Below are 22,882 nucleotides of genomic sequence, written 5' to 3' on the forward strand. Positions count from 1 at the left end.
TATCCTTCAAGGATCCAAGCTGTGATTAGTTGGATTTCATCCCAATTAATACAAGGAATGAATTTTGAAATTGTCCTGAAATCTCTTCAGGAATTTAAGACCTCAAAACATTATACAGTCAAGAGGTGTATTATAAATGTGGTTCAGGTCATGTCGTGTGTCTAAAATCTTGTCCTTGAAAATGATGTGGAGGAAGAAATCATGTGTGCTCTGACACTGTCTCTAGCAGCTGATGAGTCTGGATGAAAAAGATTGCTAGCTGTCCTGAAGAAGGCTGCTTCATGGTTTCATATAGATTGACAGATTTCAAGGTGAGAAGGGACTATTATAATATAATCTGATCACCTGCATAACACAAGGCATAGAAGCCTCACTTGGTAACTTCCACATCAAGTTCAGAACCTCTGTTTGAGTTATAGCATATATTTTAGGAAGACAATCAATCTTGATTTAAAGAATTCAAGAGATGGAGAATATAACACGTTCCTAGGTAAACTATTCCAGTGGTAAACTATTCCATGCTCACTGTTCCACTTTATTTCTAGTCAATTAGTCTATCTTCCGCTTCTAACCATTTTAATCTCGTTCCACCTTTCACCTCTAGATTAAAAAGTCATCTATTACCTGAAGAAGCTGTCTGCCCTGACAAATAAACACACTTGGTGGAGGTGATAATGCCCTAGTAGAAGGAAATGTTAGGATATAGATATTCAAGCCTGTCTGCAAAAGCCTACACTTTAAGAATTTAGGTGTATTCTTATCACTTAGCTAGTTATAGAGGTACAAAACTAGAATCAAAATCAGTCTGCCTGTTTATAGGCCTTCTCTCACTATGATAGTCTAAGGCCTTGTTCTTAGGCTAAAGCCTTTGGCTAAACAGCAGGGGCAGCCACTTCAGTGTCTCTTTGCTGAAGGGTGTGCACATACCTCACCATTGCCCCATATTTCACAGAGGAGACATTTGGAGAAAGAAAATAATTTCTTATCTGAGTCTTTGGGATCAACCTCCCATTGCTAAAATGCAGAACCTAATGATCTGATATTAGATCTGAGCTGACTTCCCACTTGGGAACTCAGTGAAAGATCAGGTCTAGAATAGGGTTGTTTGTTTATTTTAAAAATCTTAGATATTGAATGTCTCCAGAAGAGACATTTGGTGGAACAGTTTGAGTCAAATGGATGAAAATTGCAAAGATCTCCCCCTGTCAAAATGCATAGGTACAAATTTTGTTTAACCCTAAACTCAACATGGGGCTGTTGATGTAATTGTGTTTGCAAAATCATGTTGCCACAGAATGTTAAGGTGCAATTCCAGTTTAGCTAATTCTGCTGGGATGGTCATATAGGTACCAGGAGCTTGCTCTCGCTGTGTAACATCTCTTTAAGAGCACTGCTTCTCCATGAAGCCAGCCCCTTCTAGACACCAGAAATCTGAAAACTTCTGGGATGGCACCATAATAAGATGACATCACAGTACAAATGTCAGCCAATTGTGACACTGTATATGTCTTTGGTTGGGGAAATTAATCCACGCTGGGAATTCTTTGATTGTAACATCGTTAGTTCTGAATTGCTAAGAAAAGGATTAAGAAAACAAATTGGTTTCACTTTGAATTTCTTGCATGCTTAGGTTAATAAAGTACAAAGGTCATCATAAGAGGTTATTGATAAAGCTAATCCTGAGACGGTTAAAAATAACATTATTTATGGCACGGCTTGTGGGATGCAAACCTAACAGTCTAATTAACTCATACCACGATAGACCCTCCTCCCGTCCATGCCCCTTCCCTGAAAGGGACTGCAAGGGTTGCAGCACAGGGCCATTCTGCCCTGTGCTACCACAGATATCCCTCTTACACCTGGGATGTTCCTCCATGGAGAGATCTGTTAGCTTTCCAGTGCCTGTATGCTGGCTCTGCTGGTTTACAGGCCAGGGCTGCGGGAAACTCTAGAATTGGGGCTAGAGAGTAGCTTGTCTAGCAGCAAAATCCAAAAGCTCAAAATTCCTGGTCTTACCCAGATGCTAAGATCTATAGTCAAGAGAGGTGGTAAAAAATCATGTATGATTTCAGAAGTGTATCTGTAAAATGAGGATAGAGAAAGAGAAAAATAAAACCAAGATAATAAACAGTTACTATTTATTATTAAAACTATCCCCAGCAGATTTTCTGACCCTGAAGCTCTAGCAATGATTTGCAACTCAAGAAAGTAAACAATAAGAGAACACAACATTCTGTTTAAAAAGAGAGAGAAAGAGATCCTTGTAAGTATTCCCAGATAAAACTATTTCTCTTAAAAACCCCCATTAATAGAAGAAAGGATTAAAATGAAGGGGAAAATGCTTTTGTGCAGTTGAGGCTTCCTCTGTTGTACTGAGCATGCTCCAGCTGGCTGCCTATAAAGATAGGTTGGTCCCCCACACCACAGATTAAAGGAAACTTTGAGGAGGGAGTCATTAAATGGAGGACTCCTTTAACCAGAAGTTTCCAAGAGAATTAGATATTTCCCCTTTAGAAAGGTAAGTTTAGCTACATTATTTCACTATTCTAACAGATTCTTCTATTACAGGACTCTATTACACTTAAGGGTTACTTCTGACACTTATCCTAGAAAGGGAGGATAGTAACTTACAAAATTCTCCAATGAAAAATAGTGTGGCTTAAAGTCCCCAGAGAGGAAGTAGCAAGAAAGTTATTGCTGGACAAGACTTGCTAAGCAGTCCTGTTTCAGCATTAAAGGGGGAAAGAAAAATAACTTTCCCCTAAAAGCAAATGATACTGCCTGTAAGTACTAACTACCAGATATGATCCATCTCTTAGACCCTGCTGCTCCCCACACGTACAGCTTTCCTTATTTCTTTAATTTTCTGCTTGATTTAATTAGTGCCCATAGACATTGTTATGGGACTATTGCTTCCACTCAAAGCCTTCGCTTGATCCTGCAAACCTTACTCATGTGGTTAGTTCTCTTGCGCTTCTGCCCTCTCCTTTCCTGTGAAACTGCCCACTCAGAAGATCACAAAAGTAATCTTTCTTTCCATATCTATGATCTGTTCTCTGTGCTCATTCTCCTTCGTCTCTCTCGTGCTTACCAACTTCTTGAGACCCTCTCTTTTTTTGGACTTCTGTAGCTGTGACCTTTCTTCATTTTCTGTGTTCTTGATGACTCCTTTAGCTACCTACTTTTGAAAGATCCTTTCCTTCTTCCCTATCCCTTTTTGCTGATGTTCCCAGGAGTTGGGTTTTCATTCCTCTACACTAACTCTTGGATGAGTCTATTATAAGCTTTATGCTGTAATGAGACTTAACTCTACTTTTCCACCCTTGATTATGTTCACGTCTTTTCTATGTCTTTCTAATATGGGTGCCCTGCTGCTTCCTTAAAGAAAAACATGGCAGAAATTGAACATATCTGTCCTCCACAACTTTCTCCCTGCTTCCTTTCTCCACTTCTGTTGACAACTCGGTCACCTCCACCTCATGCCCCTTCACTAGACCTCTCTGTCTGTACAGCAGTGTAATTCCTCCACAGCTCTGCTGCTGTCCACGTTTCATTTTCTGTAGCTCCCCGTGTTCTTGCCTGCTCTTCTTACATTCTCACCCTTTGTCTGCTCATGTCACTCTTGTCTTCATGACATTTTCCGAGCTTCTTCTTTCACCTAGAATGAGATCTCTTTTCTTGTATGCCAAGCATCCTTACTTCCTTCAACTTTCTCCTCAAAATTCACCTTTTTTACTTTTCACCATTTTTTACTATTATGCTTTTTCCTCCCCCCTCTTTACTCTACTTTAGTCTCTACTTAATATCAGAACTTAACATTTGCGTATTATAGATTTCCCCACGCAAAACTCTTCACGTGCAAGTTAAGGATGCTAGACCCAAAGTGAAACATAAAATGTTAATAAATAAATCATTCAACACCCCTACACTATAATCAGCAGTTTGCCTTCGTACCCTCAACTATCTTCTTTCCACCAACCTCAGCTCACATATCTTTACCCTCAAACTCAACTAACTAACTAACAGGCATCCTTGTCCACCTCTGTCCATGATTATTGGTTATGTCTTCATGTTTTTGATGACTTATACAAAGTTAGTGTGTCTTTAATAAAGTACATCATACATTCTGTGTTTGGTTTTCTATTGGTGTGTGGGGGATATGGTGTCATGTTGCAAATAGTGGCTTTAAAATGCTTTTCTGTAATGTGATCTATGTAGTTAATCTAAGGTTGATATTAATTTTTATGTGGAAATTGCATCATTGGAATCTGCATGTGTATACACTGGTGTGTGTGTGTGTATGATAGGAGATAAGGGTTTAGCTGAAGTCAGTGGAAGCTGCAAGTGCTCTGAAAATCAGGCTCATGTTGGACACCCAAAATCTGTAGCTGTTTTTGAACATTTTGTCTATAAAGTTAACTCCTTCCTTCCCACCCAGTTTGGCATGTTAAAGAACCTCCATTAAGTTATATAGGAAAATCTGAACATGACCTTGGCTTATGTTCCCTGTTAGGATCCTGCTCCCGTATACCTACTGAGCTAGCAAAATGAGTCTCATAAGTTATGAGGAGTCTGATGGCACCTTAAAGACTAACAGATTTATTTGGGACTCCTCGGTGTTTTTGTGGATACAGACTAACATGGCTACACCTCTGATACTTGATCTCATAACTTAGTTATGCAATGTTCTAAAAAAAAAAAAGCCCTCATAACTTTAAATATGTTGTCCTTTCATTATCACTGAATGTCCCTTAGCTCTTGTATTATGAAAAAAGGCATATAGAAGTCCCTGACAAGCAACTGAAAGCAGTCAGTTGGATTAGAAAAGTGGTACCTAGCCTGGGGCTTTGAGACTCTAAACCATGGCCCTCAAGGGCAACAGTTCAGAAAATATGTAATGGATGGTAAATTGAAAATGTGTTCTCTGAGTTGTGCCCTGTGATTTTAAAAATTGTTAGTGATGGAGAATCCACTGCTTCCCTGACAGACTACAGAAACCTGAGGGATAGGGCTGCCTTAAGGTGTATGCACTATGTAAACCTGATCACGGGTTCTTGGAGTCATGTAATGATATCAGACTCTCCACTTTCATTTAAAAACAGAAGATAAAGGGAAAGAAAATTGGTAAGTTTCCGGCCTTCGTGGTTGGGAAGAAAAACTTGGAAATGTGAACCGAGCATGAGTGGTGTAGAGATATAAACTCAGTCTGTAGACGGCCTTGAGAAGTGTACCCCATTCATTCCAATCTCTTCTTAATAAGACCAACTACTCTCAGGGCCGGCTCTAGGTTTTTTGCTGCCCCTAAGCAAAAAATTTGCTGCTCCGAGAGCACAACTGCTCAAGCGAAAAAAAAAAAAAAAGTGGGGGGAGGGAGGGATGGCCGCCCCAGAATTGTCACCTCAAGCACGTGCTTGCTTTGCTGGTGTCTACAGCCGGTCTGACTACTCTGGGGAGCCCTGCTGCTACCATCCCAACAGAGGACTCTGTCACAGGAGAAGGACACAGAAGGGTTGGCCTACCCCTACAGGCAAAACCACCTCAGATTCTGGAGTAAGAACTGGGGGTCACCCCCACTGCTTCGGTGGCTTCCTCCCCTTAGCAGCTGTTCCTAGGAGAGGAAGAAAGGGATCCAGTGCTGCTGCTGCTGTTCCTGAGGCATGCTGGGTATTCTGCCACATGTGGCGGTGGTGGGGAAAAAGCATGGGGGCACAGATATTTGGGGGGAGGACTCATGTTGTAGTATCTCAGAGGCCTCAATTTGTCTTAATCTGGCTCTCTCCAGGGAGGGCTGGATACATGTTCCACTGGCTCTGCTTGAGCCTAGGGGGAAGTACCTAGCAAAGAATGGTTCCCCTCTTTTCCCTACCCCCCATCAACCTGATCAGCCCAGGAAGGGGGTGGGGAAAAGATAAGGTGAGAACCAACAATCAGTTATACCTACCTAATTCTCTGTGGGATATGGCAGCCAGAGGGCTGTTCTAACTTGCATTGATTGTCTGTGGTCCCCAAGGGACCAGAAAGCATTGGGGAATAGTAGCACTGCACTGTGTGGTGACTGTTCAGAGAGGGGGCACAGGACTCGGCTGTGCTGTCACTAAAGCCCATTGATGTCTTTCCCCACATTAGGGAATCCTTAGCATGGGATTTACTGTGGTTTCTGCTCCCTCTGTGCCATCCATATGGTGCAAAAGGAGAAGAACCTTCCCCCAAATATTGTTGTCTCTTCCCCTCTTTGCAATAAAGGGGCTGAAAAGGTTGGATACCATTGGTTTAGAAGGAGTCAAAAAGAGGGTGTCATATCTAATGTGGTTGCTGCCTGGGAACCAAGATTAGGCTCCTGAGCTGTGTGTGTTTTAGATGGAATTTCTGAGCTTATTGCACCACTTCACAAGTATGAAGCTGCCCCAGAGCCTGTCTTGTGCAGGAGGTAATGTTATCGTTAGCTTTAACTGAGCAAGCCTGAGTCCTAGGCTGCACTAGATATTAACGACACCATACCCCCTTCTCGCCAGCTTCTACTTGTCCACCTTTCTACTTATATAGTATGAAATGAAGGGCCATCAGCATATTGGAACTAAATGGTTCAGTCCGACACCAGTAAGTCTGTAGGCTAGATCATGCCTTTGGGTGATGCTGCTGTTACCCATTAGTAATTACACCTGTGGCTACTGGGGTCTGATTTTTGGAGGAGGTGGTTTCAGATGGAATACAGTAACTGGGTGTGGCTAGGTTTTGATGGAATTTCGTCACAGAAACAGTTTTCTCATGTGAATGAGGGAGTGTTAGATAGAATACGGTAAGGGGACCTGAGCGTAAGGAGGTCTTATATGGCGTATGGTAAAGGAAATCCGAGATTTCCCCTCCCATGAGGAGGATCCTATCTAGGTGGCATCTCTATGGTACCGGATATTCCAGGGCTAACCAGGTAGGTCTACCCTGCTTCTCTATGGTGGAAGCGCCTTTGGCTGGGGGCTGCTGCGGTTGTGCGCTTGCGTGAGCCGGGCTGCCCCAGGCCGCCGTCCGATGCGGTGAGCGGAGCCAGCGGTAGCTGCGGCTCCCGGTGTGAAGAGCAGCGCGCGCCCGCCCGCCCCCCTCGGTCCGCTGCGCCGGGGGGGCTCGTGCGCCCCCGCCACCCACAGCTGCGCCACTGGCATCCCGGGGGCTGCGGGGCGGCAAATGGTTGGGCCGGACGATGCCGGAGCTCAGGGCAGCGCAGCCTTGTTTCCCGCGGGCCGGCAGGATGAGGCGACGGAGGAGGAGGCGGCGGCGGAGGAGGAGGACGGGGAGCGGGATGGGAGCCGGAGCCGGAGCCTGAGCGGCGGCTCGGGGCAGGAGCTGCTGCTGCAGCGGTACCTGGCCGGGAAGGTCGGCCCCACGGCGCCTGCGGGGCTGGGCTGCAAGTGCTGCCCGGAGAGACCCCCCAACGGGGCCGCCTGTGTCCTGGGCCCCCACGGGAGAATGACCAACGGGGACGCCGGCTTCCTGCTGCCGCCGGAGGAGCCGCCTGCTTGGCCCTTGCGGACCGAGCCGGGGCCCGAGGAGGAGGAAGCAGCGAGACTGCCCAATGGGGGTTTTCCTCATTTCCCCCCGGCTCCGGCTGGGGATCGGGGAGGCGGCGCGGGCCGGGCGAGCCTGCCGGCGGGGGCCGCCCTCGAAGAGCCTCTGAGGAGTTGCTGCTTGGGGCCCGATCCGGAGGGTGGCGCGGCAGTCGGTAGCCCCCCGCCGCCGGCCCTCAGCGGAGCTGGGACTGGAAGCCCGACAGAAGCCGCCGCCGGCGCTCGGACTCCCCGGGACTGTAGCGACGGGGCTGTTGCGGCGGGAGGTCTGTTCCCGGCGCCTGTGGGCTTCATAGACATTAACCTGAATTCCCGCAACACCTACGAAGTGAGCCGGCGCCGAAGCGCCCCGGAGCACCAGCCTCACGGGGGGACGCCGGCCACCTCCCCGGCCCCTCCCCAGGAGCCGACGGACAAAACCAAGAGAATCGCCATTCCTGGCAGCAGCAGCGGCATCGCCGACTTCATTACAAGGTGAGATTCCCCCTCCCCCGGAGCCCTATGTTACTGGGGCGGGAGCGATACTGACCCTCCTAGCTGGGGAGAGGGAAGGAAAGGACACTGCCCTGGTGCCTGGGAGAGCAGGGACAGCAGTGAGCTGATGGTGGGTGGAGTAAACTTCAAAAATAGCGTTAGTCTGTGCAGAGATCTTCCCAAGGTGACCCGATGCTTTGCTGTCCTACCTGTTTCACTAAGGCTCCCCGAAACTAGCTCTGGGAACTGTGACCTGGTCTCTCCTCTCTCCCCCCTCCAAAAACAAACAAAAAAACCCCTACCTCACTCATCTTTTAAACATAAAGACCATTGGTCTTTATGCTTAAAAGCTAACAGTAATTTTCAGTAACACTGATCATGTTAGGTTTCAGAGTAGTAGCTGGGTTAGTCTTTATCCACAAAAAGAAAAGGAGGACTTGTGGTACCTTAAAGACTAACAAATTTATTTGAGCATAAGCTTTCCTGAGCTACAGCTCACTTCATCGGATGCAACATGTTAGTATTAACTTACAGCAATGGTAGGATTGTGTGCAGAACTTAAGTATCTCCTATCCCTGCCAGTAGGGTGACCAGATGTCCTGTTTTTATAGGGACAGTCCCGATATTGGGGTGGGGTGGGGGGGCTTTTTCTTATATAGGTGCCTATTACCCTGCACCCCCTCTCCTGATTTTTTTCACCCTTGCTATCTGGTCACCCTACCTGCCAGCCAGGAGAGAGGCTGTGCACTTGGGAGAGAATTTAAGAAGACTGAGCCCTCCTCTTAACTGACATATGTTTGTAGTGTAAAGTACCTTGCTGGGGGATATGGAAAATCCAGACCCCTGGGCAACATAGTTACACTGACCTGGTGGACATAGCTACCCCCTCCGGGAGAGGTGGAGTACCTACACTGGTGGGAGAAAGCTCTCTCATTAACATAGGTAATGTTTTCACTAAGTGTTACAGTAGCCGATGCAATGCTGTAAGTATAGACAAGCTCTTTAAGACAGTTTTAGAACTCCAGACCGTGAGTTTGTTGACTTCAAAACTGAAGACTGCATCACATGTCAAGGTAGTTACAGCAGCAGCATGATCCATGTGAACCTAATAGCCACAGGTCTCTGGAGAATATTTGGTATTAAAATAAACTTTTTTGGGTTGGAGAATTACTGTCAAAATACTATGACTGTTATAGTTTTCTGCTCCTCAGTAACTTTCAATCAAGGCGCTATGAGACTTGATTGATAATATGATAAAGAAACAGCGGTTTTTCATCCATAAACAGAGCTTGGAAAATTGTACAAGCCACCAACTAGCTTGAATGCTAAACTTGTTTGGAGTAAATTTGAAGGAAAGATCTTTGAAAGGCAGAGCTGTGTAATTCTGGGCTCTCTCCTGTATAATGTGGGGTTAATGTGCCTCAATGGACACAGCATATCCTGTGATAGATCATGGTTATTTACCTACACACTCTCTCTCTTCTCTGTTGTTTTCTTTCCCTATATTGTCTTCGTTCTCTTCTTCCCTCTCCCTGTCCCCTTTGTATATACTTATACCTGAGACTTATTTTGGAGAAAAGATAGATATAATCTCTCACATCCAGTTAACTAATATAATCTTCTCACGCACAAGGTTTGGAAATCTTACAAGAAATCAGATAGAGTAAACCCACTAGCCGAAGACTGATACGAAAGATGAGTTTCACTCTGCAGAGACAATGCCCAAGTGAGAAGCATTTTCCCTTGCTGCAGCTGCTGGGAAAGGGGAAGGTGCTTGGATTCCTACTGGATGCTATCCCTGGATTCTGCTTTGGAGTTATCTTCAAGCTAGTAACTGTCTGATAAATTTGGAGTTTGTCATCCTTTCTAAAGAGCCTCCTGACTGCTTTGAGGATGGATTGAGGGAGGCGTCTACCAGTCTCTTGTCTACTGCAATGGGAGTGTGTGGTGTTTCTGCTCTGTCCCTTCTTTGCTTTTGTCATTTTTTGTCTCCAGTACTCTGTGCTCCCCTGCCTCGTTTTTTGAGTACTCCAGATTAATAACTCCAGTTCTTGCTGTTTGTTGCTTTCCAGAGTAGTAGCCAAGTAACACTGAGTAGTCTTCTGGGAAACGGTGAAGACTGACCAGGCTAAATCCAGGTCCGTGCTACAAACTTTCGTCAGTATACTGATGTCAGGTGTGGGGAAGATGACTTTTATTCCTCCCAGTACTACTTTTCTGGCAAACCATCCTGATATAGATGCAGTTATATACTGGCATAAGTGTTTTTGCCATTACAGCTTATTTTACTTGGGGAACCTGTACTAAGCTATACTGGCAAAAACATTATTTTCCTGATACAAGCTGCATCTACTCTAGGAGAGTTTGCTGGTATAGCTATACTGGCAAACCTTTTCTAGTGTAGACCTAAGTTTCCATTTTGCTGCAGTTTGGAGAAGCACTACTAAAGGCATTGGAGTGGTCTGCCTACAGACTTTCTGAGAGGACAACACAACAATAATTTTAGAACTTGCCCACATGAAGCAGCAATTTGCACTGTGGGGGTGTGATTTCTAAAGTGTACTAACTGGTCTGGGCAGACCCTGATGCTGTGTGGTAAAAGTTTCCTAGTGTGCTTTAATGTAGTGCTCAAACACCACTGTGTTAGAGTACATTAGGGAACTTTTAGCTTGTACCAGGAGGGTCTGCGCAGACCAGTTAATGTGCTTTAGAAATCAGACCCCTTGCTGCTCTGTGTAAGACAAGCCCGTATGCTCCTTTTGCGTGTTGTAGGTTATCTTTGCAACTTTAAGGGCTAGAAGTCCCTCCCCCCACACCTCTGCTTTTTTTATAAAGCGTGTAAATGTTGCAGAAGTTGGTAGTCTTTGTTTTAAGAGGCGTAGGTCTGGAACTGTTAAAGTTGCCTTATGAGTGAATCCTCAATAGTGACAATGGGGTCTCTTGTGACTCTTGTGAATAGATCATTGTATTACAATGAGCACGAAGTCATAATGATGCTGGTACCAAACCTTTAAGTTGCTGTACGTGGAAACAATCCCAATTATGCATGCCTTGATTTCCCACTGAAGGTGCTTTTTATAGAAGGGAGAATCACTTCTCTGTTCTGTTCTTCCTCTGTAGTTTTGTGTTAAAACTCTGATTCTTTCATTTTCTTACTTTACCCTGATTATGCCATCTTCTGTTATATTTAAAATTAGTTTTAAAACATAGCTACTTTTTTTTGTTTGTTTTTTTGGTAGAAGGCATTTAAATGCAAAAGAGGCAGCTGACCATACTAATAGGCCAGAAATAAGTGTTTCCTCCAGGCTTTTTGGTAAACATTCAATAAGGAAGGCATGCTAGAACTCAAACTGCCTTGTAAGTGTGACTACTTTTCTGTTTAAGTTACAGCTGACCACAACTCTGTGCTTAATCACAGAATCACTTCCTTACTTTCAATAGTCAGAACCTAGCCTGTCACAAATTGACTTAAACCGAACCCTTAAATATCAAACCTAATGCCCATATGAGGGAGAAATTTGATCTGATGAGTGATTGTTAGGCTTGAAACCAGAGTCCCAACCTGTGCCAAGTACTGTCAAATCTATTTGATATAGTGCTAAATTTTGTTTTGAAAATAAGTTTTCACCATCTTTCTTGTTCTATATTTATTTCCATTTTTTCCACAGCATGTGGTGTGGGCCTCCTGTAGGACAGCCATAGTAATTGAGGGGTTTGTTAGGGCTGATGATCAGTGGGGCAGGGAAAATTGCATGTCCCCAGATCCACCTGCCTCCACCTTGAAAGTGTGCGTCTGATGTGATGGCCAAAGCTTCTTGAAAGCTACCTGCCTTCTCTTAGACCTTGTCTACTCAACAGGCACTGTACTGCTATATAGTTACATCTGTATAATCCTGTAGTGTAGATGCAGTATACAGTGACAAAAGGGCTGTTTCCATTGCTGTAGGAACACCTCTTCCCCAAGCAATGGTAGTTAGGTTGATGGAAACACTCTTATGTTGACCTAGTTGCATCTGCACTGGCAGTTGAGTTGGCATAACTGCAGTGCTTGGTGTGGATTTTTCCTACCCCTTGGTGACAGTTATATTGACTTAAATTTAAGTGTAGACTGAGCCTTAATGTACCTAGATCTGGCAGTAGCTCTTGTGGTACATAATTATAATCTGAGGCCTGGTCTATGCTTTAAATTTAGGTTGATGTAGCTGTGTTGCTCAGGGGTGTGAAGAATCTGCACCACTGAGAGACTATAGTTTTCTGACTCTCACTGTAGACCCCAAGTTGTAGCTAGGTTGCTAGAAGAATGTTTCTGTCAACCTAGCTACCATTGCTTGGAGAAGTGGTGTTCGTACGGCAACAGAAAAACCCCTTCCATTAGTGTAGGCTGTGTCTGCGCTGTTGGGTTATGCCAGCATAGGTATGGCACTGTAGCTATGCTGGTAGAGTTCCCATACTGCAGATATGGCCTGAGACAGGAGCCTACTAGCCCAAGTGTGTGTCTTGTCTCATTGCTCAGATCAGTTTTGAGCAATGCTAGTGGAGCCCCTGCTCTAGCAGCATGAAGCCTCCCAGTGAGTAGGGAAAACTGAAGGGGAATGAAAACAAACAATGCTTCCGCTTCCCCCCCACCCCCGTCTCTTTCCCTGCCCGCCCCCCCCCTCCCCCAAAAGAAAAGGCAAAGAATGAACTGTAAAAGGGCAAGAGAAGGAAACTGTTGGAGATCAGGCAGCAATAACTGTACCAGGGCTCCAGCAAGAAGGTTGGGAAACAATGTTTTGTGATGGCTTTTCTAGGATATAGAACTTTTTAAAAAGTTTTGCAACTATATAATATATATGCAAGAACATGTATCTGTTATGCACATGGCTATTATTCCTTTCCCAAGAACAGTTTTACTACCTCACTTTATAGCCACCTGACAATTGTTGGTAAGATACTTGATTGCCATTTTATTCTCAAGTTTACAGCTTAAAAACTGTGAAATGTTTTTTGTCCTGCGTCTTTTCATTTTTTTCCTCAATCTTTACATTGCTGCACTTTTGAATAGCATGTTTAATGTTAATTTTGCAGAAGTAAAATAAATCTAATGGAACGTGGTTCAGTTTCTTGTTCCCAAAATTCACCTTCGTGAAGAGTTGTCCTTGCTGGTGTAAACTGAATGGGTTGGTTTTTAATAAACAGTTACTATGGCAGTTACATAAAAATAGAACAAGTCACAGAAAATACTTACAGTGTGTCTGGTTCATAAGCAGTCTTGTGAACTTCATCTGCCAACTACTGGTGGGTCACCAGAGGTAGTGGCAATGTCCTCTTCTTCCTCTCCCCCCCTCCCCCCCCAATCTCCCTCAAACCAAAGAATAACACTTCCCCACTTCCATTTCCCTACAGCCCCCTCCCCCCAAACCTTCTGCAATTATGACTGGAATAAAACAGTGCTGGGGAGTCATCGTTGTACCTGCAAAGAAAAAACTTTAAAGTAGTGTTTTCTTGAGTGGGGTAGCAGATGGTGCCAGGCTAGTTTGAGTGGGGACACAGGGTAGAGAAGGGGATCAGTAGTGGAAAAGTCACCTGAGCCCACATGTCCTTTACTCTATTGTAAACCTGTTCTTCTGGCTCAAGCAGCAGGCTGTACCTCAAAAGCTGATTATCTTCCCATCTTGCTCCTACTGTTGATCTTAATAAGCAGGTGGGGAACTGCAAAGAGGTCAGTTGTCAGAAAAATAATATGTAGGTGATCTAAACACTACTGCTAGTTTTTTTAATTATGCTTCATTTTTAGCTTCTGCTCATTCTAGTTCCTTTGCAGCTTCAGCTGTCTGTTTAGAAATTTCTAATGTAACAGTTGCTCTTACATTTCTCTGCATCTCAAATATTGATTTATGAACAACAAAGCCATTCTCATACCTACCTGTCCACTTAAATTACAGATATTTGGCCTGAATTCCAATTGCCTGGAGAATCAAGGTAAAAAGCTGCTGGACCCAAATTTTGTTGCGGTGATCATTGTAGTTAACTTCAAATAACATTTCCCCCCTGGAGTATAGCTGGGCTAAAACTCTTCAAACAAGACAAAAAAGCATGCTTATTTTAAAGTTGCAATCAAAAATAATTTGAAGGCTTTTTTGGCATACGTAATGTACAGTAAAAGCAGAACATCAACTTATTCTGCCATTATTTCTTGGCCCTTCTGTCTAGTTCTAACAGACTTATGTGAACAAGTTACTAGAATTGCATTAATACACTTACTCCAGCCACTTTGTAGCTCAAAGAAGAAAAACTGTAAAAAACTGAAAAATTACTTTTAAAAGTCTGTTACTTTATTTTTTTAGGCTTTTTTGCCTTTGCTTTTGGTGACGTGTTCTCTGTCAGTATTTTGAGTTTTTTAATAGTGCCTTTTTCATATGTTTTCTTCCCATCTGATCACCAGGTGTTTCTGTTAAATCATGAAACATTAACGTAGTTATGCAGTTGCTGTGTAGTATCTCCATATTTAAGTCTGCAGCCAGAACTGTGATGTACACATGTGTGAATGATGAGGATATTTGATTTATCTTCCTTCCCTTTATTTTTCTTTTCTGTACTTATTAAATTCTTAGCATTTTAACCCTACTGTTTTTTGTTATACATGATTGAGTTTAAGGTTACAACATATTCCAATACTCTATCAACAAACTAGTATTTGTAGGGCTGGTCTGTACTAGGCATACTTGTCATTAAGAGCTTGGTTCAAACTGATAAAACACTATCTACCCCAGGGATCTCAGTCTAATCACCACAGGGGCCACATGAGGACTAGTACATTGACCCGAGGGCTGCATCACTGACACCCCCCAGCCCCACCTCCACTCCACCCCTTCCATGAGGCCCCACCCCTTCCCCAAATCCCTGCCTCCTCCTCGAGCATGTGGCTCCCCGCTCCTGTCCCCTCCCTCCTGGAAAGTGCTAAGTGCCACCAAACAGCTGTTTGGTGGTGGGAAGTGCCTGGAGGTAGGCAGAGGAGCAGGGACATGGCAACCTTGGGGGGAGAGGGAGCGGGGGGGCGGGGATGGGAACTTGGCAGCCCGCAGGAAATAACCCCACAGGCCACATGCAGGCTGTGTGTTTGAGACCTCTGATCTACCCGTAGGTGCTTGTAACCCTTTTCATTAGTTCTAAGTGTTACAACTGTAGTAACTTTGAGGGCTTATCTACACTGTGTTACTGTGCATTAGCTATGGTATAAATTCCAGTGTGCTCTACATGTGTTGCTCACTAACTGCCCATGTGGCCCCTGTTAGCATGCACTAAAAATTCCATAGAAGCACAGAAAAGAACTGTTAGTGCATGCCAGCAGAGCCCATATGGGCAGCTGAAGTGCGACGTGCTGGTATGCACTAGAAATTACACTCCAACTGGTGTACTCTAATGCACTGTGTTGACAAGCCCTGAGCAGGTTATAGCTGGTTCAGTTTTCATGACTTCAGTGCTGATGTAGACTAGCAACTTGAGTGCTACAGCCATTTTGGTTCAATTATTCATCCTAGTGTAATATCACAATCCTTCTGCCTGTTAGGCAAACCCGCAGCCAAACCAGGGCTGCTCGCTCAGCCACCCCACCAACAGGGGCTGTTACGTGCAGAAACTCAATAGGTGCCCCTCCAACAGAGCTGTCGTGACTCACCACTCAGGCATTGTGCAACAACCCAGCTACACTAACTTACCATTCACAAAGAGCCTGCAGGGTCTCAGCCTTCAGGCATGTGACAGCAGCCTATCTCTCAGTGGAGCCTGGGTCAGATGACCCCCCAGGCTCAGGTATTTCCCCAATACAACAGCACTACTGGCCAGGAACCCTCACACTGCAGTGCAGCAGATCAGACTCTACTCCAAGCCTGCTTCTGCTCCTCTTCCTGCCTCAGCCTTGCCTGAGCCCTGTTCCAGTCTTGTCCTTGCCTTACTCTGACCTTGCTCCAGCCTTGCCTCCACTTCCTGACCTCCTTGGACTCTAACCACCTGACTTTGACCTCTGGCCTGCACTTGGACTCCAGCTACAGTACTATTTTGGCTTGTCTGCAGACTCTGATTTTGGTTCTGATCCCCGGCCTGTCCCCGGATCTACGTTCCAGTGCTGTCCTCTGTTCAGTCCCAACCCTACGTCAGGCTTTGCCCTCCACTCTGACTACTAGGCCTGACGACCAGGAGGCAGGGCCTGACACTGTGCATCCTTCAGTGACTTCTGAGACTCATTCTACCACCAGGCAACTCTTCCCCTACCAGTTCATCGAGGTTCCAGGCAAGTCTGACAGCAGCTGAGTCTTTGCTTAACTGGCTGTCTAACTAAAAATTGCTTCATTCAGTAAGATCCAAGAATTAAGTGTGCACCATATGCAAGACATGCTGTTCTGTTGATGGAATTTTTGTTGATTTCTTGGAGGGGAGGGGAGGACAACAAAACACACCAACCAACTTAAGGAATTTTATACAAAATCTTCTGTAACTTACACTTGACCTGCAAAGGGAGGGAAAAAATTGTTTGGCTTCATGTTGTTTCGTGATGTATAAAGAAAACTTCAGTATTTAAGAATGTTGCCATTTCTGTTTAACATTAGAAATACAGGTCTCTTACATCCTAAAAGACCGTGGATAAGCAAGAGAACTAGTGAAACTGGTGGCTCAAGAAATGACAGCTGACCAGTTGAAAGGGAAAATTAAATTTTAGTTTTTGGTATACATAACATCTGTTTCTAATGATGTTCAATGAGAATTTTCCAAAGAGGAGGACTTGAGCTGAAGATTCATCAGCCAACATCTATTAATTAAGGAGTGGATTCATAATAAAAATCGGAGACGCTCGCCCCCTCCTTCCCAGTTTTGCTGGATAACTTTATGGGAAGACCAGACATGATGTTCCTAATATTTCTCACGTCAGAAATATGTAAGAAAAATTGTAGAGAGGAAGAGAAGAGAGGCAGTATAGTCAGGTCATCTTTATATATTATAAAGAAGAAGAGGGCACAAAATCCCTTTTTAAATACATTTTTGCAGTCTGTCTTTAAGGCAGCAAAGTGAAACACTTCAGATGTGGGGAAAGCTAAGATTGTTTTCACATACACCTTGTAAATCTTGTTGGCTGTATACATTATTATAATTATTAATAGCTACTTGCATATCTAGCTGCACTGGTTGAATGTAGTACAGCAAACGAACCAAAGGCTTGTAATGAAATGTAGTAAATTTACTGTGGTAGTTTAAAAAATCCCAAGCAAACCCAAAATCTACTGTTGTCCAGAATGAGGACCACAGATGTAAGATAGGTCTCATATGTACCCTTTCTTAATTCACTGCACACCATTCCATATGTGTACTTAATTATGGAGGGCATTCTATGTAAATAATGTGATTATGTAGTTAGATTAGTGTAAGGAAGATAGTGGATTTACTCAGAATTGCCAAAGAGCAAATTTAGGCCTTCCGTGTACAGGTTTAACAATGTGTAATGGATAAGGCACAGGTCCATTCATTGTATATTGACAATAAAAAATAAATTGTGGCTGCCTCATTGACTGCACCAGCCTGTTGATTGATCGAGGCAGGGATTCTCCAGAAATATATGATTAAACCTTACCTTTCCATTCCTGACTCCTGCATCTGTAATGTAAATTTAGCTATCTATATGGAATGTATCTTGTTATAGCTTTCTCTTCTGATTATCCTTTAATCTCTGAAACTATAAGGTTTGACAGCTTTTCAAGAAACAACTGGAAAGATAACAATTCCCAGTTTTCTTTCTATATGCCCATTTCAATTAGTACCTCCTTTTCTGAGCAATTTTATAGTACACTGGATTCCTTTGATGAAGAACATGGTGGTTTGGGAAATAACTGTTGAATTGTATTAATGTGGGCAAGGCTGGAATAGTTTTATTCTGATTGGTCTAAATTTAAAATCTTGTTTCTGTATAGTGATGGGAAATCTGTGTACTCAGACATGAAGTCTCACTTTGCAAACTGAGTAGCAAAAAATATTTGAAAATATGCTGTATACATCTAGATTAGTCATTCTTCCAGTTTGCTGGGACGTATATCTTAACTTTTCTACTTAAAATATGTTAATGGAAATCATTATTGTGCTTAGCTTTTTTTTCACCCCTTCTGTGTCAAACATCTCGTTATGAACCACAGCTCCACTAGTTTGGTAACACAAAGAAAAAGAATTTCCTTATTCTGTTTTCTCCGTTTTTAAAATTAAAGATAGTAACTAAATCATGAACCAGAAACTTACCTTTGTGAAGTTTTCTGATTACGTTGAGTCCAGTGAAAATAATAAACATGGATTGGACATCTTGTTCTGAGTTGGTCTTAAAGTGCACGGATTTTTCAAATGTCTTATCTGAGTATGTTACACAGAGGTCAGTGTTGACTGTATATCTTTTAAAATGGCTATTATTATAAAGATTGAAGTCAGTTACTTATTCCTAGATTTAAAGTATATTTAGGCTATTAAAGTATGCAATTACTGTATGTAATTCCTAATGCTTGTCTCTTTGTGTATGAGACTTGATTGTACTGTTAGAGTTACAGAATGCTAGAAAAGTAGGGCTGGAAGGAACCTCGAAGTCTTCTAGTCCTTCCCCCTGTTCTGAGGCAGGACCAAGTAAACCTAGATCATACCTGACAGGTGTATCTTCAGCCTGTTCTGAAAAACCTGCAATGATGGGGATGCCACAGCCTGTTTTGGAAGCCTATTCCAGAGCTTAGCTACCCGTATAATTAGAAACCTTTCCCTAACATCTAAACGAAATATCCCTTGCTGTAGACTAAGCCCAGTATTTTGTGTCCTACCCTCAATGGACATGAGGAACATGCCCCCCTGCCCCCCCCTTACTCATCTTTTCTCAGACTAAACATGCACAGTTTTTTAACCGGTCCTCATAGGTCAGGTTTTCTAAATCTTTTAGAAATCATTTTTGTTGCTCTTCTCTGGACTCCCTCCAATTTAGCCAGATCTTTCCTAAGGTATGGTGCCCCGAACTGGATATATTAATATATCCCATCATGCACTCTCTCCAATCCTTCATATGATTAGTAATTTGAGAAAGTATATGGGGTTGAACATGTATAAGCAACAAAATAACTCTTGGATTACGGCACATAATACAGATCTGCAATACTTGACAGGCAATGATATTCTGATCCCTGATTCAAAGCTTGATTTCTGCACAAAATACAATCCAAGGACACACCCTCTGCCCCATGCAAATGCTTACAAAATTGATTCACAACTTTAACTTTTTTTGTTTTTGTTTTAAGACCTTGAATCCTTTCAGTCAACCTGGAAGGCTAGTAGATGGTTATCTGGAAGATCTTATTTCTTTTTAGTGATTCATTATTTATAGATTGTGTTGAGTTACATTTGGTATGCTTAATAAATTGTTTTAACAGTGAGACTCCCCTCTTAAAAATATGTTGTTAACTTCGGCCACATTCAAATATTTTGTTGCTTTTACTTTTACTTTACTATTTTTTCCTATAACCCATTATCATAATTCCTTGTGTGAGACAACAAGGATGTAATAGAATTTGTTCTCAACATGCTGTATTTTTTTTTAAATTTTTTTTTCATTTTAAGCTGTTGTGTTGCTCCCAATAATAACTCTTTGTACTGGGCTCTTAAAAACTGCAAACTCTCGTGAGGCTGTGAAGGAAAATGAGAGAGAAATTGCAGGTCTGCATGACCTGAAGTTGTCTTGCTGGATGTGTGGGGTTGGAAGGGGGTGGGGGTGTGTGTGTGTGTGTGTGTGTGCGCGTGCACTTCCATGGAAGACACAGTTGAAGTGTACTCTACTACATTTTCAAAATGAAGTAGAATTTAAGGAACCCGATGATTCAAAACTTGGAGCTTACTTTGCCTGGAAGTAGTATAACATTAGGGGAAACTCCTATCCCCTAATAAGCCACAGTCTGACTCTGCATATCCTGGAAATATTAGCAACTGTGTGAATGACTGAGTACTGCAAGCTAGGCAAAAACATAAATCTGCATAAAATAGGGCATGCTTTAGTCTTGATAAATGGATCCTTATCTTACTCAAGTTGTATTTTTATCTTGTACATTTTGAGACAGTTTTTGGTAGTAAAAGTATACAGTTAATGCATTTTGACATCTGGTGTTACAAAATATACAAACACAAAATAAAATGGATATAAATATACAAAATGGTATAATTAGATCGTATCCTCATCTGTTTGAGTTATACTTACTAGATGAGGATTTCTCAAATCTTTACCGCAGTTGAATTTCTGCCACATATAATGTATTAACTTTTTGTGTGTAAACATGCAAAATTAGTTGTCCATAGTTGTTCAGACAAGGAAAATTGACTGCTCTTTTAGTAATTCTTGTTTTCAACACGTAGATGTATTAGGAATAAGTATACTTAAACTAGCACTGCAAAGCAGTGATCCATTTCAAAGTTTTATCTTAATTATAAAATGCCTCTGAACATTGCTCAGTCGGCTGGAAACTTTACAAACTTATTTTGAAATCAACCATGAGAACTTCCTCATTTAAGATCCAAGGTACATGCTTCAGAATTTAGCAGAGTGGAGCAACCTAAATGATCATGATTCAGATCACTTTCTTTAAATCATTGATGTAAATCAAGTTGAAGCTTTCTAAAACTAGTTTCAAAACTTGAGGCTTTAGATTAAAATTAGGCCTGTCGATTAATCTCAGTTAACTCATGCGATTAACTCAAAAATAACTGCGATTAAAAAAATTAATCGCACTGTTAAACAATAGAATACCAATTGAAATGTATTAAATATTTGTGGATGTTTTCTCCATTTTCAACTATATTGATTTCAGTTACAACACAATACAAAGTGTACAGTGCTTACTTTATATTTTTGATTACAAATATTTGCACTGAAAAATGATAAAAGAAATAGTATTTTTCAATTCATCTCATACAAGTACTGTAGTGAAATCTTAATCATGAAAGTGCAACTTACAAAAAATTCTACATGTATACGTTACAGAACTGCACTCAAAAACAAAACCAATGCAAAACTTTAGAGCCTTCAAATCCACTCAGTCCTACTTCTCGGTCAGCCAATTGCTAAGACAAACCAGTTTGTTTACATTTATGGGAAATATTGCTGCCCACTTCTTATTTACAATGTCACCAGAAAGTGAGAACAGTTGTTCGCCTGGGACTTTTGTAGCCGGCATTGCAAGGTATTTACGTGCCAGTTATGCTAAACATTCATATGCCCCTTCATTCTTTGGCTACCATTCCAGAGGACATGCTTCCATGCTGATGATGCTTATTAAAAAAAATGCGTTAATTAAATTTGTGACTGAACTCCTTGTGGGGAGAATTGTATGTCTCCGGCTCTATTTTACCCACATTTTGCCATATATTTCATGTTATAGTAGTCTCGGATGATGACTCGGCACGTGTTCATTTTAAGAACGCTTTCCTTGCAGATTTGACAAAACATGAAGCTACCAGTGTGAGATTTCTAAAGATAACTACAGCACTCAACCCCAAGTTTAAGAATCTGAAGTGCCTTCCAAAATCTGATTGGGACGAGGTATGGAGCATGCTTTCAGAAGTCTGAAAAGAGCAACACTGTGTTGCGGAAACCTCAGAACCCAAACCACCAAAAAAGAAAATCAGTGTTCTGCTGGTGGCATTTGACTCTCGGATGATGAAAATGAATATGCGTCAGTCTGCTGTGCTTTGGATTGTTATTGAGCAGAGCCCGTTACCAGTATGGACGCATGCCCTCTGGAATGGTGGTTGAAGCATGAAGGGACATATGACACTCTAGCGCATCTGACATGTAAATATCTTGTGATGTTGGTTACAACAGTGCCATGAGAACACCTGTTCTCACTTTCAGGTGACATAGTGAACAAGGAGTGGACAGCATTATCTCCTGCAAATGTAAACAAACTTCTTTGTCTGAGCGATTGGCTGAACAAGAAATAGGACTGAGTGGACTTGTAGGCTCTAAAGTTTTGCATTGTTTTGTTTTATTTTTGAATGCAGTTATTTTTTTGTACATAATTCTATATTTGTAAGTTCAACTTTCATGATAAAGAGATTGCACTACAGTACTTGTTAGATGAATTGAAAAATACAATTTTGTTTTTTACAGTGCAAATATTTGTAATAAATATAAAGTGAGCATTGTACACTTTGTATTCTGGGTTGTAATTTAAATCAATATATTTGAAAATGTAGAAAACATCCAAAAATACTTAAATGGTATTCTATTATTGTTTAACAGTGCAATTAATCACGATTAATTTTTTAATCTCTTAGCAGCCCTAATTAAAATATATAATGAACTAAATTATAATTGCCTTTTAAAATGCTACTACTAGTAGGGTATCTTATTGGAACTTACAAAGCTGCTCTAAGCAAAAACAATATATTTGAAAATTAAGGTCCTGTTCCTGCATACGCATATGCAGGTACGTAATTATGAATGAGAGTCAATAGGACCATTCATCTGAGTAAAGTTACTCATGCACAAAGTGTTAGGAGCATGAATGGCTAAAATTGTATTTTTCATAAACTTTTCTTTTTATGACACATTTTTGTTCAAAACAAAATTGCTTCATTGTTAATAGCAAAGTTTTTAGATTTTAAATATGCTAGAAGTTGTTGTGAATTTCTTCTTTGACTATTTTGCTCCCAAGTGATGTAGGAATACAGGTGCCATTGATCTCCAGTCGCAGACCCTAATGGATTATAGCTCAATCAAAGCAATTCTGCTTTTGTGACTTGTGGAACTTCAGCATACTGGAAATTGGTTTGGGTTGCAAATATAGTTTAGGTTATATACTTTCCAGTTTTATGTT

General features: G+C 42.1%; 1 protein-coding gene across 7 annotated transcripts in view; it reads left to right on the plus strand.

The window, feature by feature from the left end:
* The first annotated feature begins 2,413 nt into the window (after positions 1–2,413).
* The window catches only part of TBC1D12 (TBC1 domain family member 12), a 95,217-nt gene continuing 74,748 nt past the window's right edge, over positions 2,414–22,882 (plus strand). For 2 of the 7 annotated variants that reach the window (XM_043550722.1, XM_043550724.1), the window contains exon 1: positions 2,414–2,518. In XM_043550722.1, coding sequence (XP_043406657.1) covers positions 2,460–2,518 — 59 coding nt within the window. In that variant the 5' untranslated portion in view covers positions 2,414–2,459. Of the gene's footprint in view, positions 2,519–6,801; positions 8,031–22,882 lie in introns of those variants that run through there. The other 5 variants (XM_043550723.1, XM_043550725.1, XM_007059405.4 and 2 more) reach the window with 5 other exon arrangements.

The sequence above is a fragment of the Chelonia mydas genome, chromosome 7 (genome assembly GCF_015237465.2).
Source record: "Chelonia mydas isolate rCheMyd1 chromosome 7, rCheMyd1.pri.v2, whole genome shotgun sequence".
In the NCBI taxonomy this organism is placed as follows: domain Eukaryota; kingdom Metazoa; phylum Chordata; order Testudines; family Cheloniidae; genus Chelonia; species Chelonia mydas.